General features: G+C 36.2%; 1 protein-coding gene across 6 annotated transcripts in view; it reads right to left on the bottom strand.

The window, feature by feature from the left end:
- Window positions 1-15,083, bottom strand: part of SWT1 (SWT1 RNA endoribonuclease homolog) — a 105,290-nt gene that overhangs the window by 13,805 nt on the left and 76,402 nt on the right. For 5 of the 6 annotated variants that reach the window (XR_005781795.1, XM_040446594.1, XM_040446591.1 and 2 more), the window contains 2 exons: window positions 6,104-6,170; window positions 2,864-2,928 (listed from right to left, as the gene is read on the bottom strand). Coding sequence is in view for 4 of the 6 variants with exons in the window: in XM_040446594.1 (XP_040302528.1) it covers window positions 2,864-2,928; window positions 6,104-6,170 (132 nt within the window). In the remaining 2 variants the exon portion in view is untranslated. The remainder of the gene's footprint in view (window positions 1-2,863; window positions 2,929-6,103; window positions 6,171-15,083) is intronic. The other variant, XR_005781796.1, reaches the window with a different exon arrangement.

The following is a 15,083-nucleotide window of genomic DNA, read 5'->3' as shown; positions in this document are numbered from 1 at the left end:
TCTATTTCTGTACCAGCACCATACCATCTTGATCACTACAGCTTTGTAATATACCTTGAAGTCAGGAACTGTGATGCCTCCAGCTCTGCTTTTATTTTTTCAAGATTGCTTTGGCTATTCAGGGTCTTTTGTGGTTCCATACAAATTTTAGAACTGTTTGTTCTAGTTCTAGGGAAAATGCCATTGGTATTTTGACAGGGATTGCATTAAATGTATAAATTGCTTTGGGTAACATAGACATTTAACAAATTTGTTCTTCCAAACCAGGAGCATGGAATGTCTTTCCATTTGTTTGTGTCATCTTTAATTCCTTTCAACACTGTTTTATAGTTTTCAGAGTAAAGGTCTTTCACCTCTTTGGTTACGTTTATTCAGAGGTATCTCATAGTTTATGATGCAACGGTAAATGGGATGGTTTTCTTAGTTTCTCTTTCTTCTTATCATTAGTGTATCGAAATGCAACAGATTTCTGTATACTGATTTTGTATCCTGTGACTTTACTGAATTCATTTACCAGTTCTAGAAGTTTTTTGGTGGAATCTTTAGGGTTTTCTATATAAAGTATCATGCTGTCTGCAAATAATTAAAGTTTGACTTTTTCCTTACTGATTGGGATGTTTTTTATTTCTTTCTGTTGCCTGATTGCTTTGGCTAGGACTTCCAGTACTATGTTTCATAAAAGTGAGAAAAGTAGACATCCCTGTTTTGTTCCTGACAAGGAATGATCATATGGTTCTTATCCTTTCTCTTACTGGTGTGATGTATCATGTTGATTGATTTGTGAATATTGAACCACCCTCCGAACCTAAGAATAAATCCTACTTGATTGTAGTGAATGATTTTTCTTAAAGTATTGAATTTTGCAGACATTATATTTTTGACACAAATGTCATGTACACAAACCTTTCTGTGGCCTATTTGTGAAGTTCTATCATAAGAGTATAACTGATTGACACTCTAAAGATTAAAGTTAGAAAAAAAATTGTTTTCACCCACCTCCAGCTACAACGGACATGCCCAATAATTTTTCTTGGAAAAACTACCTTGATGTTAACACTGTCATTGCACCTGCTCATGAAGTTTTGTAACAACACAGGTACATGTGCAAGTTAAAACTAGCAAATAAACTGGCTTAGTGGTAGAAATGGCATATTACACAGCAGTGAAAGTACAGTCAGTTTTGCTACAGCACTTGTTTTGAACACACGAATTTGTTCCAACACCACTGCTATATTAAAGAATTTGGGCATGATGCAAATTTCACATTTTCTTATATCCAACAGTGATGAACAGAGAAAACTGTACTCAGCCAAACCAAGCTACTTAGGAATACACAAAACACACACCTGCACACACTTTAAACATGTACCAGTGCCTCATTCACATTTGGTGTGGCAACTTTACATTCAACTTCAGACAACCCTCCCTCCACCACACTGCATGAACCCACAAGCTACAACCCTTCCAAGGACCACTTCCACATGCAAACCTCAGCTTTTTTTCAAGGAAAAAAGTCAGATTTTTTTTTTTTTATCACATTCATATATTTCTTAACCACGTAACAGGTGTAAAACTGATACGACTTTGATTAGGTTCCTTTTTTTTTTTTTTCAAATGGCTTTCTTATTAAGTTTTTGAGTGATGTGCCTCAGCCCATTTTTCCCAAGAGCCCTTTTCTTGCTTGATTTTGCATGGCACAAAGGTGATCATTTGGAATGAATATGTTATGCCATAATAGAACTGACTATTAGCAAGCCAACTACTGCTCCATGCCTCAACACGGATAATTTTCAAAAGTCAAAAAATAATAGCAGGGGACAGGGGGCAGGGAGTATAAGATGGAGGGCAACACTAATGGCATTAAGTGAGTTTTTGCTCCTCATGAATTTGTTTGCCGGGGCTCAGGATTGGAGGGCTTCACAGTGAATATACATCTTGAATATTAAAGAATCAGATTTTCTACTCCTTCCCCTTTATTACACATGAATGCAATAAACAAAATTATTTTTTAAAAGAACATATATGGTACTATTACGTACATAAACAGATGAAATTGATCAATGTATATTTACTGATACATACACCCATAAAGATGAGAATTATAAACACAAATCTCTGAGGAGAGGATGAAAGGGAGGATATACACAGAGATGGGTAAAGGTCTGTTTTGTCAACTGAAGGGTAGGCGTGAGTAGTTTTTATACTAGTTATTCTTTGAAACATGGTGTGGGGAAAATAAGGGGCTGTGAGGTCAAAGGGATCAAAGCTATTTTCATAATAAGACAAAGACATGATTTGCCTTTTGCATTCTCATTCTTGCAAGAATGTGCAACAGTTTTCCAGTGGTACATGACATTATCATCAAAGCAAACTCCATTCAAAAGCAACTATGAGAACCCATCTGTCTTCAATTAAACCAGATGTTAAGAGACTTGCAAAGTGTAGAACCTCACTCTTTTTGTTTGGGAAAAATTATTTTCATAATTATATGCTCCTATCTTAACACGTAATTAATTAGTTATTATTTTGAAATGAATGTTTAAAAAATTTTCAATTCTAACTTATAATACAGCAAATATAGATAGAGATGACCTACATAAACAAAACAAAATTTTGTAAAATATAAAGGAGTCCTGAGGCCAAAAAATTTGAGAGCCACATTAAACCTTATACCTGCTTTTATACATGCGCACACACACACACAGAGCTCTTTTGTATGTATGAGCTATTTCATATTAATAAAGGTAAAATAAAATCAGAGTGTAGTAAAGACATAAAGAGAATCCTCTGCCAACACATCAAGTGGAGCCACGTACGGTAAAAGCTGATGACAACAGCGTATCTAAATACAGATGGGACTTACCGATACTCAGTCTGTGAGACACAATCATAAAGTTCCTGGGCAGTGAATTGGACATTTTTATTCACCTGAAAAGAACCAAGATGTAGTTACTTAAAACGCATATGAAGTCAAATGAGCAGAAAGAGCACAATTAGAGTGACCCATATTCTGAAAGAGAATGTCAAGTTTCCAGCGTTTGCATAAAAACAGCAGGAACAATCAGAAGTTTGGTGATCACAATGCTAGGCTAACACCGAACTATGTGTAAAAATACTAGTCCTGTAGTTACAACTTAATCTGTTCAAAGAACCAGATGTGATCTATGGTTCTGGGGTTAGTGGAATTGAGTATTAGAATTAAGTATCATTTTGTAGATCAAGTGGAAAGAAAAAAATGTGTTCTCCTGGAAACACTAAATTCTACTACTACTGGTTCTTATCAATAGATTCAGGCTTCAGGGTGCCTGGGTGGCTCAGTTGGTTAAGCACCGGACTTTAGCTCAGGTCATGATTTCACAGTTCACAGGTTCAAGCCCTGCATCAGGCTCTGTGCTGACAGCTCAGAGCCTGGAGCCTGCTTCAGATTCTGTTTCTCCCTCTCTCTCTCTCTCTCTCTACCCCTCCCCCACTCTCACTCTGTCTCTCTCTCTCTCTATATCAAGAATAAATAAACATCTTAAAAAAAAATAGATTCAGCCTTCAACTAGCCTAGCATTTTAGAAGATTTCTAATGCAGACATTCAGTATTTCTTTTCTAAAAAAAAAAGCACAAGTTTTTAAAGAAGTTAAAATAATTCTATTTAAAGGACTGAAGCAGATTTGGGGTCACATAAGTAGACTATTTTATTTTAAAGATTTTATTTACTTTTTTAAGGTTTTTTTTTTTTTTATTTTTGAGAGAGAGAGACAGCATAAGTGGGAGAAGTGCAGGGCGGCAGGGGGGACAGAGGATCTGAAGCGGGCTCCATACTATCTCCATGCTATCAGCAGAGAGCCCCATGCAGGGCTCAAACTCATGAGCCAGGAGATCACAACCTGAGCCGAAGTCAGATGCTAACTGACTGAGCCACCCAGGCACCGCTATTTATTTACTTTTCAAGTAATCTCTACACCTAACGTGGGGCTCGAACCTACAACCCCAAGATCAAGAGTCTCATGCTCTACTGACTGAGCCAGCCAGTTGCCCCAGGTAGACATTTTTATTTTAATTTTTTTAACATTTATTTATTTTTGAGATAGAGAGAGAGTGGTGGGGGAGCAGACAGAGAGGGAGACACAGAAGCCGAAGAAGGCTCCAGGCTCTGAGCTGTCAGCACAGAGCCTGACACGGGTCTCGAACTAGTGAACCATGAGATCATGACCTGAGCCGAAGTCGGCTGCTTAACCAACTGAGCCACCGGGGCGCCACCCGCCCCCCTGCAAGGTAGACTATTTTAAAAGTAGAGGCAACCGTATCTTGTTTATATCCTGAACATTAGAAATAACTCAAGCTGAAAGAAAAAAATTATTCAACTCTAACAATACCTGAGTATTATAGTTGACCCTTACTGAAGAGCCTTCACTTTCATTTAAATACTAAGTTTATAAACTGTTGGGAAAGGTCTATTTAGGAAAAAGTTTGATTTACATTTTCTAAAGAAATGTCTTTTTCACACTATCAAGCTAATATGTTTAAACTAATAATAATTAATAATTAAACTAATAATATATTTAAACTAATATGTTTAAGTTCACAAATATCATAATTCAGATATAATTTACAATACTATAAATACAAAAGTCATTGATCATACAAAGATTAGTCATGACACACTTGGAGCACACAGTCAGTGACTGAATTCTATATTTTTTGAGGCTTACTATTGATTTAGGCTATATTCTACTCATGTGCAGGGAGTCTGGAAATTTCCAGAATCTGGAAATTAATAGAAATTCTTTTTTTTTTTTTTTAATGTTTACTTATTTTTGAGAGAGAGAAAGAGACACAGAGAGACAAGAGCACAAGCAGGAGAAGGGTAGAGAGAAAGGGAGACACAGAATCTGAAGAAGGCTTCAGGCTCTGAGCTGTCAGCACAGAGCCTGATGCGGGACTTGAACCCACGAACTGTGAGATCAGGACTTGAGCCGAAGTTGGATGTTTAATAGACTGAGCCACCCTGGTGTCCGAGAGATTCTTTTTCTCAGATAACTCAAATAGCACAGTGCCTAAATTTTCAAAAATTGTGAATCAGTGATGGAAAACACAACTCTTTCTATAAAATAGGTAACACCATTGAACACTTACTCTGTGTCTGGTACCGTTTGAGGCACTTCATATATGTTAAATTATTTAGTCTTTACAAGAATATCTATAAATTTATCTACTGATGTTATTCCCACTTTACAGATGAAGAAACTAAGGCAAAGAGAACTAAATAACTCTTTTTGAGCACACAGTTAATAAGGGGTAGAACCAACATTTGAACACAGGTAGTTTGATCCCAGTATGTGTTCTTTGTATGTTACATCCAAAAAGTTAAATAAAGAGCAAACCAGAAATAAAAGGGAATATATTTTAAAAAGTTTAACTCTATAAGAGATGTGAGACTTGAATGTCACATTCTTTCACTTAGAACATTAAAAAAAAAATTTACACACACACACACACACGAAAAGAACGAACGCTCAGGAACATGGGCAAACAAACTGAAGATCTACAGAATACTTTCCCTGGATCAGCACTGATGGGGAAAGCCTTCAAGTTACATGACAAACCACATCAGAGTCACACCTCTAAGCTCCACCACCAGGGCCTATGCAGCTGCTACAGAGGAAACGAAATTATAGCTTTCCTTTTCCCTGATCATCGGCTCTCAAACAGAGGTGATGCTTTCTCGCGAGGGGCCGCTGGTGTATGTGAGCTGAGTGAGGTGTACTCACAATGACTCAGATATTGGGATTTAGCAGCTGAGGAGCAGAGATGCTAAATACCCGCCGTGTTCCACACAATGATGAAATGACCTGTCCAAAATGTCAACAGCACCCCTAATGACAAACAATTCTGTGTTGGACAAAGTGTAGGATTATAGAACTCTATGTTTTTACTTCAAGAGTGAAAGAAAAAGTTTAATAGGTCTTTGACAAACTTCTGTGGTATTTAAGAATGCAAAGCAAATGTCAGTTAAATAGAATTCTGTCACATTTTAGAATTCTACCATGTTTATTTATAGTAAAACTTGCTTATGGTGGAAATACGATAAACATGTCAAAATATTTCTCATACCTCATACTTGACTAGGAAGTTATAGAGGGTCTCAACATCTTGAAAATTACTGTTAGGGGCCAAAATCCTAAAAAATAAAATAAAAACAAAGGAATGGGAATGAATGATTAAAAAAATAACACCTTGAACTTTTCCTCAAAATATATCCATACTGTGAGATAATTTATTGTAGGATAAGCTTATTAAAATGTTCACAAACTTTTTGGTTTTTATTTATCCACTAAAAATGATAAAACCATCAGTTTAATTCAACACATCACTTTATTAAAATTTTTTTGCTTATTTATATTGATACTTACATCACCATTTAATCAACAGCCATAAGCATTCTTACATGAAATTTACCTTTTGAGTTACAATAATACATATTTCTCAAAAGGTAGATAGAAATGGAAGGTGCATTTAAACTCCACACCTTCTAAGCAGCAGGTAACGCTTGAAGAGTTCCCACAGAAATGTTCAACCAACCCAAGTGGACAACTGATTAAACTATCAGGCACATAAAAGAAATCCTAATAAAATATTTCTGACTAAAGTCAAATAATACTATTTGAACTATCAGCATAGTATTCTATGAAAAAGCATGAGTAATCAGAGTATGTCCATTGCTGAAAATAATACTGATTCATAAAGTAACAATGGAAAGGAACATAAATAACATAAAAATAAAAGTATGTAAATAACAGAAACATAAAAACAACAGATGAGAACAAGGGAAAAATAAAAATAAAGAAGGAAATGAACATGTTTCTCCATCTAGCATTAAAGTATCCATTCTTATTTTTTTATACTAAGGATTTTTGAACCCTTTCATGTTGAAGCCTTTTTTTTTCTTCTGGAAAAAAAAAGGAAAACAGTCCTTTCATTATGGTATAGTGATGATGGGCCTTGCCTGCCTGCCTACATTTTCTAGCTGTGTGACCTCGGGGGAGTTGTGACTTCTTCGCCTTCATGTGTTAAATGAGGATGGTAATAGTCCTCACTTCATAGTATGCTTATCAGAATTAAATGAGTTCCTTAAGAAAAAAAGCCTTTATAACAGTGTCTGATAGACAGCCAGCACTATATATATTATCAATTATAATAGTAACATAACTATTACCATCTAATAGTTTCAGGCCACAGAGTAACTGCACAATGATCTAACTAATGAGAAATCAAGCTACCTCAATTAATTCTTAAAATCCAAGTGCCTTTTACTTACAATGTCTGAGGTCCTCACATCCTTGCCAACGCTTGATACCTTCGGACTTCAGAGTTAACTGATCTCAATAACCTTAATCAGATCTTTACACGATTTGGCTTTTATTAGACTTGTGGGAAAGCTTTCATAAATCATTTTTCAGGGTACAAATTTTTTTTTTTAATTTTTTTTTTTTTTTCAAACGTTTATTTATTTTTGGGACAGAGAGAGACAGAGCATGAACGGGGGAGGGGCAGAGAGAGAGGGAGACACAGAATCGGAAACAGGCTCCAGGCTCCGAGCCATCAGCCCAGAGCCTGACGCGGGGCTCGAACTCACGGACCGCGAGATCACGACCTGGCTGAAGTCGGACGCTTAACCGACTGCGCCACCCAGGCGCCCCCAGGGTACAAATTTTTAAAGGGGCTAGCTATACTCTGGAGGAGATACATACAGAATACAAAAATCTGCACAAGAATACTAGTTTCATGGAAAAAAACTTTTCTCCCAACAAGTAATTTTAAAATACAAATAATCTCTGGTTGAGTGTCCTACTCTTGATTTCAGCTCAGGTCATGATCTCACGGTTAGTGAGTTCAAACCCCATGTCTGCTGTTAGCACGGAGACTGCTTGGGATTCTCTCTCTCTCTCTCTCTCTCTCTCTCTCTCTCTCTGCCCCTCCCCCACTTGCACTTGCTCTTTCTCTCTCTCAAAATAAATAAACAAATTTTAAAATACAAATAATCTCCTAACCAAAAAAAAGGTGGGGAGAGAGAAGGATAGTACGTGAGGGAGAGTCCATAATTTCCTTTAAACAACGAAAACAAAGCAATCTAAATAAACTAATCTTTCAGAAAGGCAACGGAAGAAAATAACATGTCCTACTTCTGTAACCAAATACAAACAAACTATCAGCAATGTGGAATAATTTACATCTATTCATTTTATAGTTCTGGATTATTTCCAATAAAGATGGTAAGAAAATTAGATGAAACAAGATGTTTTTTATTAAAAGCCTTAAAAATTCCAAGCCAATATCACAGAAGAAAGTACTTTACCAGAGAATAAAATGAACATTTCTTTGTCCTGAAATACTTCACAGAAAAACTGGTTTTAGGTAAATTAGTCATTTATCTATAGCAACAAGTCCTACCCAAAGTAAGAAATAAAGAAAATAATTACATCATCCTAGTTTTCTAATTAGCAACAAACTGAAACAATTTTAAACTCTCAACTTGGTTTTATTTTCTTTTCAACAGTTTTACTGAGGTACAGTTTACATACCATAAATTCACTCATTTCACAACTCAATGATTTTTAGTAAGTTTACAGAGCTGTACAACGATCACCACGATCCAATTTCAGAATTTCCTTTACCCCAAACAGTTTCCTACTGCCCACGTGCAGTCACTTTCTGTTCTCGCCTCCAATCCCAGCTCCAGGCAGACACTAATCTACCTTCTGTCCTTACAGTGTGGACTTTTTGGACTACATTGTTTTCTCAGTTTGTAAGTTCTGTCCCTCTTATCATTACAAAGCACAGCTGTGACTATAAATGATATCACACTATAATTCAGAGTCCAGTGGGTAAGTCAAAATCTAGTGGATAACAGCTAAACCCCACAATGTATTTGGTAAGTATAAAAAAGCAAGATGCATACCAAAGATGCCCAAAAGCAGAACAAGAGACCCTTTATTCTCTCATTCAGCAAATATTTGGGATCTACTACGAGCCAAGCTCTGCTCTAGGCTCTTGGATACATCAGCGAACAAAAAGACAAAGACACATGGTAGACCAATGCATCAGAACTCTAAAGGGCTTGTGAAAGAAAAAAAATCCTGACCAAGCACAGGAAGATAATGAAGGAAGAAAAATATCTCATTGTTATGCATTTGACAATCTCTTTCCACTTGTTAATTGCTACTTGTAAACAAACAAGTTTCTAGTGATGAAACACAGGAATTTTAAGTTTCTAAGGAAGAAGTCATTTGCTCCAAATATAAAGATTTGATTATCTCTAAATATCACAAAATTATATTCTAATGAAGAAAGGTATACTGGCATGTCAGCATCATTCACAGATATTACTTTTATCAGACTAAAACTACACATACCATTCTTTTAAACTAGGATATACATTACGAGACTCATTATAAAATGTACTATTCTTTTTCCCTTTAAAGTTTACTATTCTTAAAGAATGTTTTAAGGTAAACTGAGCCCTAAATGGACAACCTTTATTAAAATACATTCAATTTAGGGTTGAAGTTAGACTTCATTGTGTCCTATGAACTCTGAGTTTATGAGAATGGAATTTGGCCTGATACTAAAAGAACTGCCAACTTTCACTAACTAGAAGTACAGTTTGTTGAAAATAAAAAAAAAAAACTAAATGGAGAAAAACGGTTTATGGACTTGTATGCCTTAGTTAATTCCCCACACAGAAATTCTTCAGAGGTCAGCTTTCTCTATAGCTTTCTCATTTTTTTTTTTCTTATATCAATGTGAAAACAAAAGACTCTTATAATGGATAGTCCTAAAATTATCCTCCAGTGGCAACTTTTTAAAATAACAGAATGAAGAAATTAGCCCTTAAAGGAAATGCTTTTTCAGAAAATGGCCATTTTTAATTTATAAAAATGTCCACACTTGTCTTTTCAAGAGAAATTCACAATCATCAATAAGTACTTATCCAATGCATACTATTTTCTCAAGTGGATATTTTACTAAAATAATACTAGCTATGAATAGAAGAGAAAATTAAAAAACATGGCTGCCTATCTTCAAGTTGTTTACAACCTGGAAATTTCACTTTGGAATTCTGGAATCAGAACTGGGGAACAGACATCGGAAACAGGATGCAGTTCTCAGCTCATAGATTATTTATAACCCGTATCTGATCTGAATGCACTTGAGTTTCTTTTAGAACAGCATCAATAACAACATATAGTGTCTTCCTGAACACTTAGAGACTGACGCTGTTTTACATACTACATACATCATCTCTAATTCTTTTACAACCACAAATTCAGTTACATGACCTTGATCAAATTATCTGCTTTTCTGCACCCCCACTCCTCACCTGTGAATGAGGAGAAAGTAGTAAATATTACCAGTTTTCAGATATAGAAATCAAGGGTGAGAGTGGTAAAAACTTGCCCAAGATTATACAGAGTGGTGGTAAGCATCTCTCTATTGGTTTGACTCTGGAGCCCATGCTTTTTCCACTAATAAAATGGGTAACCACCACTATCTTCTTGCCCTTAAATGATTTTATAAAATCAAATGAAATAAAGTTTTAAAAAAAAATTTTTTTTAATGTTTATTTATTTTTGACAGAGAGACAGAGCATGAGCAGGGGAGGGGCAGAGAGAGAGAAAGACACAGAATCCGAAGCAGGCTCCAGGCTCCAAACTGTTAGCACAGAGCCTGACGCGGGGCTCGAACTCACAGACCGCGAGATCATGACCTGAGCCGAAGTCGGATGCTCAACCGACTGAGCCACCCGGGCGCCCCTAAAGTTCTTTTAAAATAGCTAAAGAGGGGTGCCTTGGTGGCTCAGTAGGTTAAGTGTCTGACTCTTGATCTCAGCTCTGGTCTTGATCTCAGGGTTGAGTTCAAGCCCTGCTCTGGGCTCTGTGCTGGGCGTGAAGCCTACTTAAAAAATAATAGTAATAAAATCAAAATAAAACACCTAAAGAATTTTAAATGTAAGCAAAGAAACGCTTTAATTTGCCTTTTACCAAATGCTTCTGGTAAACTGTTTTATGTATGTTCAAACATTTGATCTTTGCAGTTGTTTTGGTTTTCTCAAAGCCACAAAGGAAGTTAGTACCAGAACCAACACTCAACAAAAGTCCTGACACTTAACCACAGAAGCACTTTGAATTTTCTTTTTATCTATAAGCAATTATCATTAAGTAAGCAACATGTTAATCTCAATTACACAAGTTTCATTTCCATCTTGTCCAATATCAATACATCTCTTTAAAAAAAAAAAAAAAAGAGGGGCGCGCCTGGGTGGCTCAGTCGGTTAAATGTCTGACTTTGGCTCAGGTCATGATCTCACTTTTCTTGAGTTCGGGCCCCATGTCAGACTCTGTGCTGACAGCTTGGAGCCTGGAGTCTGCCTCCAATTCTGTGTCTCCCTCTCTCTCTGCCTCTCCCCCGTGGGTGCTCTGTCTCTCTCTCTCAAAAATGAATAAATGTTAAAAAAAAAAAATTTAATTAGTTAATTTAAAAAAAGACTATCCACTCAAATTTTTTAAAAAGACAGAAGTTAAGGGGCGCCTGGGTGGCTCAGTTAGTTGAGCATCCAACTTTGGGTTAGGTCACCATCTCACTTTTTCTGAGTTTGGGCCCTGCATCAGGCTCTGTGCTAACAGCTTTGGATTCTATGTCTCCCTCTCTCTCTGTCGCACCCCTGCTTGTGCTCTCTCTAAAAAATAAACATTAAAAAAAAAAAAGACAGAAGTTAATAGAATAACCTGACTGAAATTAAAAATCAAACAATGCACTAAAATGGACTAATTTTTAAGTTAGAATTTTGAAAACTGAAACAAAACTCTTCTAATTACGTTAAAAAATAAAGCAACAGACTCAGGAGCGGGAAAAGAAGTCTAGAATATTCAAGTTTTATATCTAATTCTAGACATTCAAAAGAAGAGAGAGCATGTTCTTAGATATTTATAAATCATAACTTACATATCACAGAACTGCATAAATTATGTTCCCTGCTGGCAAGACAAAGTTTTACATTAATATTTTAAATAGTTTTGAGAGTGAAAAAATTAATAAGTTTATTTAAAAATAATTATATGGCTTATTTCACTTAGCACAATGTCCTCAAGGTTCATCCATGTTGTAGCAAAATCAGAACATCCTTCCTTTTTAAGACTGAATACTATTCCATTGTATGTATTACACCATAATGCCTATCCATTCATCTGTTGATGGACACTTGGGTTGCTTCCATGTTTTCTCTACTGTGAATAATGCTGCTATGAACATGGGTGTGCATATACGTCTCTGAGACCCTGTTTTCAATACTTTTGTATATATAATTAGAGTAGAGGCTGTCAGAGGCTGGGGGAGGGGGAAATGAGGCTTTTAGAGGCTGGGGGAGGGGGAATACAGTTTTAGTTACAGAGATGGATGAAAGTTATAGAGATGAAAAGTTAGAGAGATGGATGGTGATGATGGCTGTGCATTATGAATATATTTAACACCACATTAACACATTTTTAAGTACACTTAAAAATATACTTATGGTGTGTTTTACCAAAATAAGCAAATCAGATTTAAAAAAAGTAATTACAGAGTGAAAATGTTTGTGGCATTATTTGTAACACTTATTTTACATTCTCTATGGTAAGAACTGACTCAAGGCTCAACTATTATTATGAGCCACTATTACTTCATTATTGGGGATAATGTAATTTATTCAGCATCTAACCAGTGCCAGGAACTGAACAAATGTTGTCTCTAATCTCTGCAATTTAAGAAAGGAACTATCATAAACTCCATTTTCTAGATTAGGAAACAAATACAAAGAGGTTAATGGTGACAGTAAATTGATGGAACTAGGATTCAACTGCTGATCATTCTCTCAAAGCTCTGCTCTTCTCATTTTTTTTTTAATGTTTATTTTTGAGAGAGAGAGAGAGAGAGAGAGAGAGAGAGAGAGAGAGAGCATGAGCAGAGGAGTGGCAGAGAGAGAGGGAGACACAGAAACCGAAGCAGGCTCCAGGCTCTGAACTGTCAGCACAGAACCCGACAGGGGGCTAGAATTCACGGACTGTGAAATCATGACCTGAGCCAAAGTTGCAGGCTTGACTGAGCCACCCAGACACCCCTCTTCTCATTTTAATATAGTGACATATGTGGACAATACTACCAAACTGGATTTTGCTGATGATTTAAGTTGTATTATTCATAAACTGGGTGAAAACTGACCTCATTGACAATGAGGAAACACTCAACCAGGAAAAAAAAGTCTTAGGTCTTAGAGCACACTCTCCACCCCCCACTTTTTGGGTTACTTATTACACACAAAATTAAAATTATATGTTCTCCATAGTTAATTTGGTGAAATCTGCTATGCAAGTATGAGATATCTATCAGTGCTAAATTTCAAAAGAATACCACATATAATTAGGGATGCCTGGGTGGCTCAGGCGGTTAAGTGTCTGACTTCGACTCAAGTCATAATCTTGTGGTTTGTGAGTTCGAGCCCCGCGTCGGGCTCTGTGTTGTCAACTCAGAGCCTGGAGCCTGCTTCGGATTCTGTCTCCTCCTCTCTCTGCCCCTCCCCTGCTCATGCTCTGTCTCTCAATAATAAATAAACATTAAAAAAAATTAAAAAAAAAAAAAAAAGAAAAGAAAGAAAGAATAACCATATATAATTAAAACTGGTGAAAAGAAAGCCGCCTGGGTTGGCTCAGTCAGTTAAGTGTCCGACTTCAGCTCAGGTCATGATCTCGCAGTTTGTGGGTTCCAGCCCCAAATCGGACTCTGGTGACAGCTCACAGCCTGGAGCCTACTTCAGATTCTGTCTCTCCCTCTCTCTCTGCCCCTCCCCTGTTTGTACTCTGTCTCTAAAAAACAAACATTAAAATAATAATAATAAATAAACTTTAAAAAATTTTTAAGAAACTGGTAAAAAGAAAAAAATTAAATGATTTAAACAAATTAGACAAATTATTTTATGTTCCTGTTTTCCCTTCAGAGATTAAGAACTCTGCAAGGTGATTATACTAATTAGATACAAGTATTAAATATAGGAACTTTTAAATAGTCAAAATTAATAATTGAAATTTGATTTACTCTGAATACTGGCGATCTTTTTTTTTTCCCCCTAAAGTTGGTGGTAGGACAAGAAGAGTTTATAGGTAATTTTAATGACTATGTTTGTAATTTAATCATAAAGGCAATTCTATAGAAGCAAAATATAATTCTGTTAAAGGAACAGACTATATGGTTTACTTATATGCAAGACATATACACATACAATAAAAATACACTGATAAATACTACAGCTTTCTGTTAATTTCATAGAAAGGTTAAAATACTATATATCCGTATACTTTTATCTGGGTCATTAACCTGTACTTCCAGTTTATTTTATACATTGGCATTTAAGCATAATAATAAAATGGTTAGGGGCACCTGGGTGGCTCAGTCGGTTGAGCATCTGATTCAATTTCTGCTCAGGCTGTGATCCCAGAGTCATGGGATCAAGCCCCACGTAGGGCTCTGCGCTGAGCATGGGGTCTGCTTAAAATTCTCTTTCTCAATTAAATAAATAAGTGTTTGTATGTATGTATCTATGTTATGATCTCAGTCTCTCTGGAGTCAGTCTGAAAAGTCAAAGAGTAGGGATTGAAACCCAAGGAAGATGGCTCCAGTGTCCATGTTCCTACCCACTATACAAAATGCCTCTAGATATACGCAACACGTGAGGTGAATACTCATCCTAAAATATGGTTTGCAAATATACAGCTGAAAGAACCTTAAGGATCATCCAATTCTAATCAAAGACCTCAAGATATCTCCTTAGGAAACAGGAATGTAATGAAAGAAACGTAAACAACAACACTGATGTCTGTCTGTCCAGTTGTGCTTCCAGATTTTGAGATAACAATCAGACTGACGTAGTTGATGAAGGAAAGTAATAGTCTATATAGAACTTGGAAAAAGGGATTAAAGAAAAAGAATTTCCCTGCATGGGGGAAAGGGTGACCTTACTGAAGGGCAGATTAAGCTCTATTGTAGAAAAGAGACTATTTTAGCTGAA

The sequence above is a fragment of the Herpailurus yagouaroundi genome, unplaced genomic scaffold (assembly GCF_014898765.1).
Source record: "Herpailurus yagouaroundi ecotype Mexico unplaced genomic scaffold, PumYag 195, whole genome shotgun sequence".
Lineage (NCBI taxonomy): Eukaryota > Metazoa > Chordata > Mammalia > Carnivora > Felidae > Herpailurus > Herpailurus yagouaroundi.
This window is presented reverse-complemented; position numbering and strand designations above follow the sequence as displayed.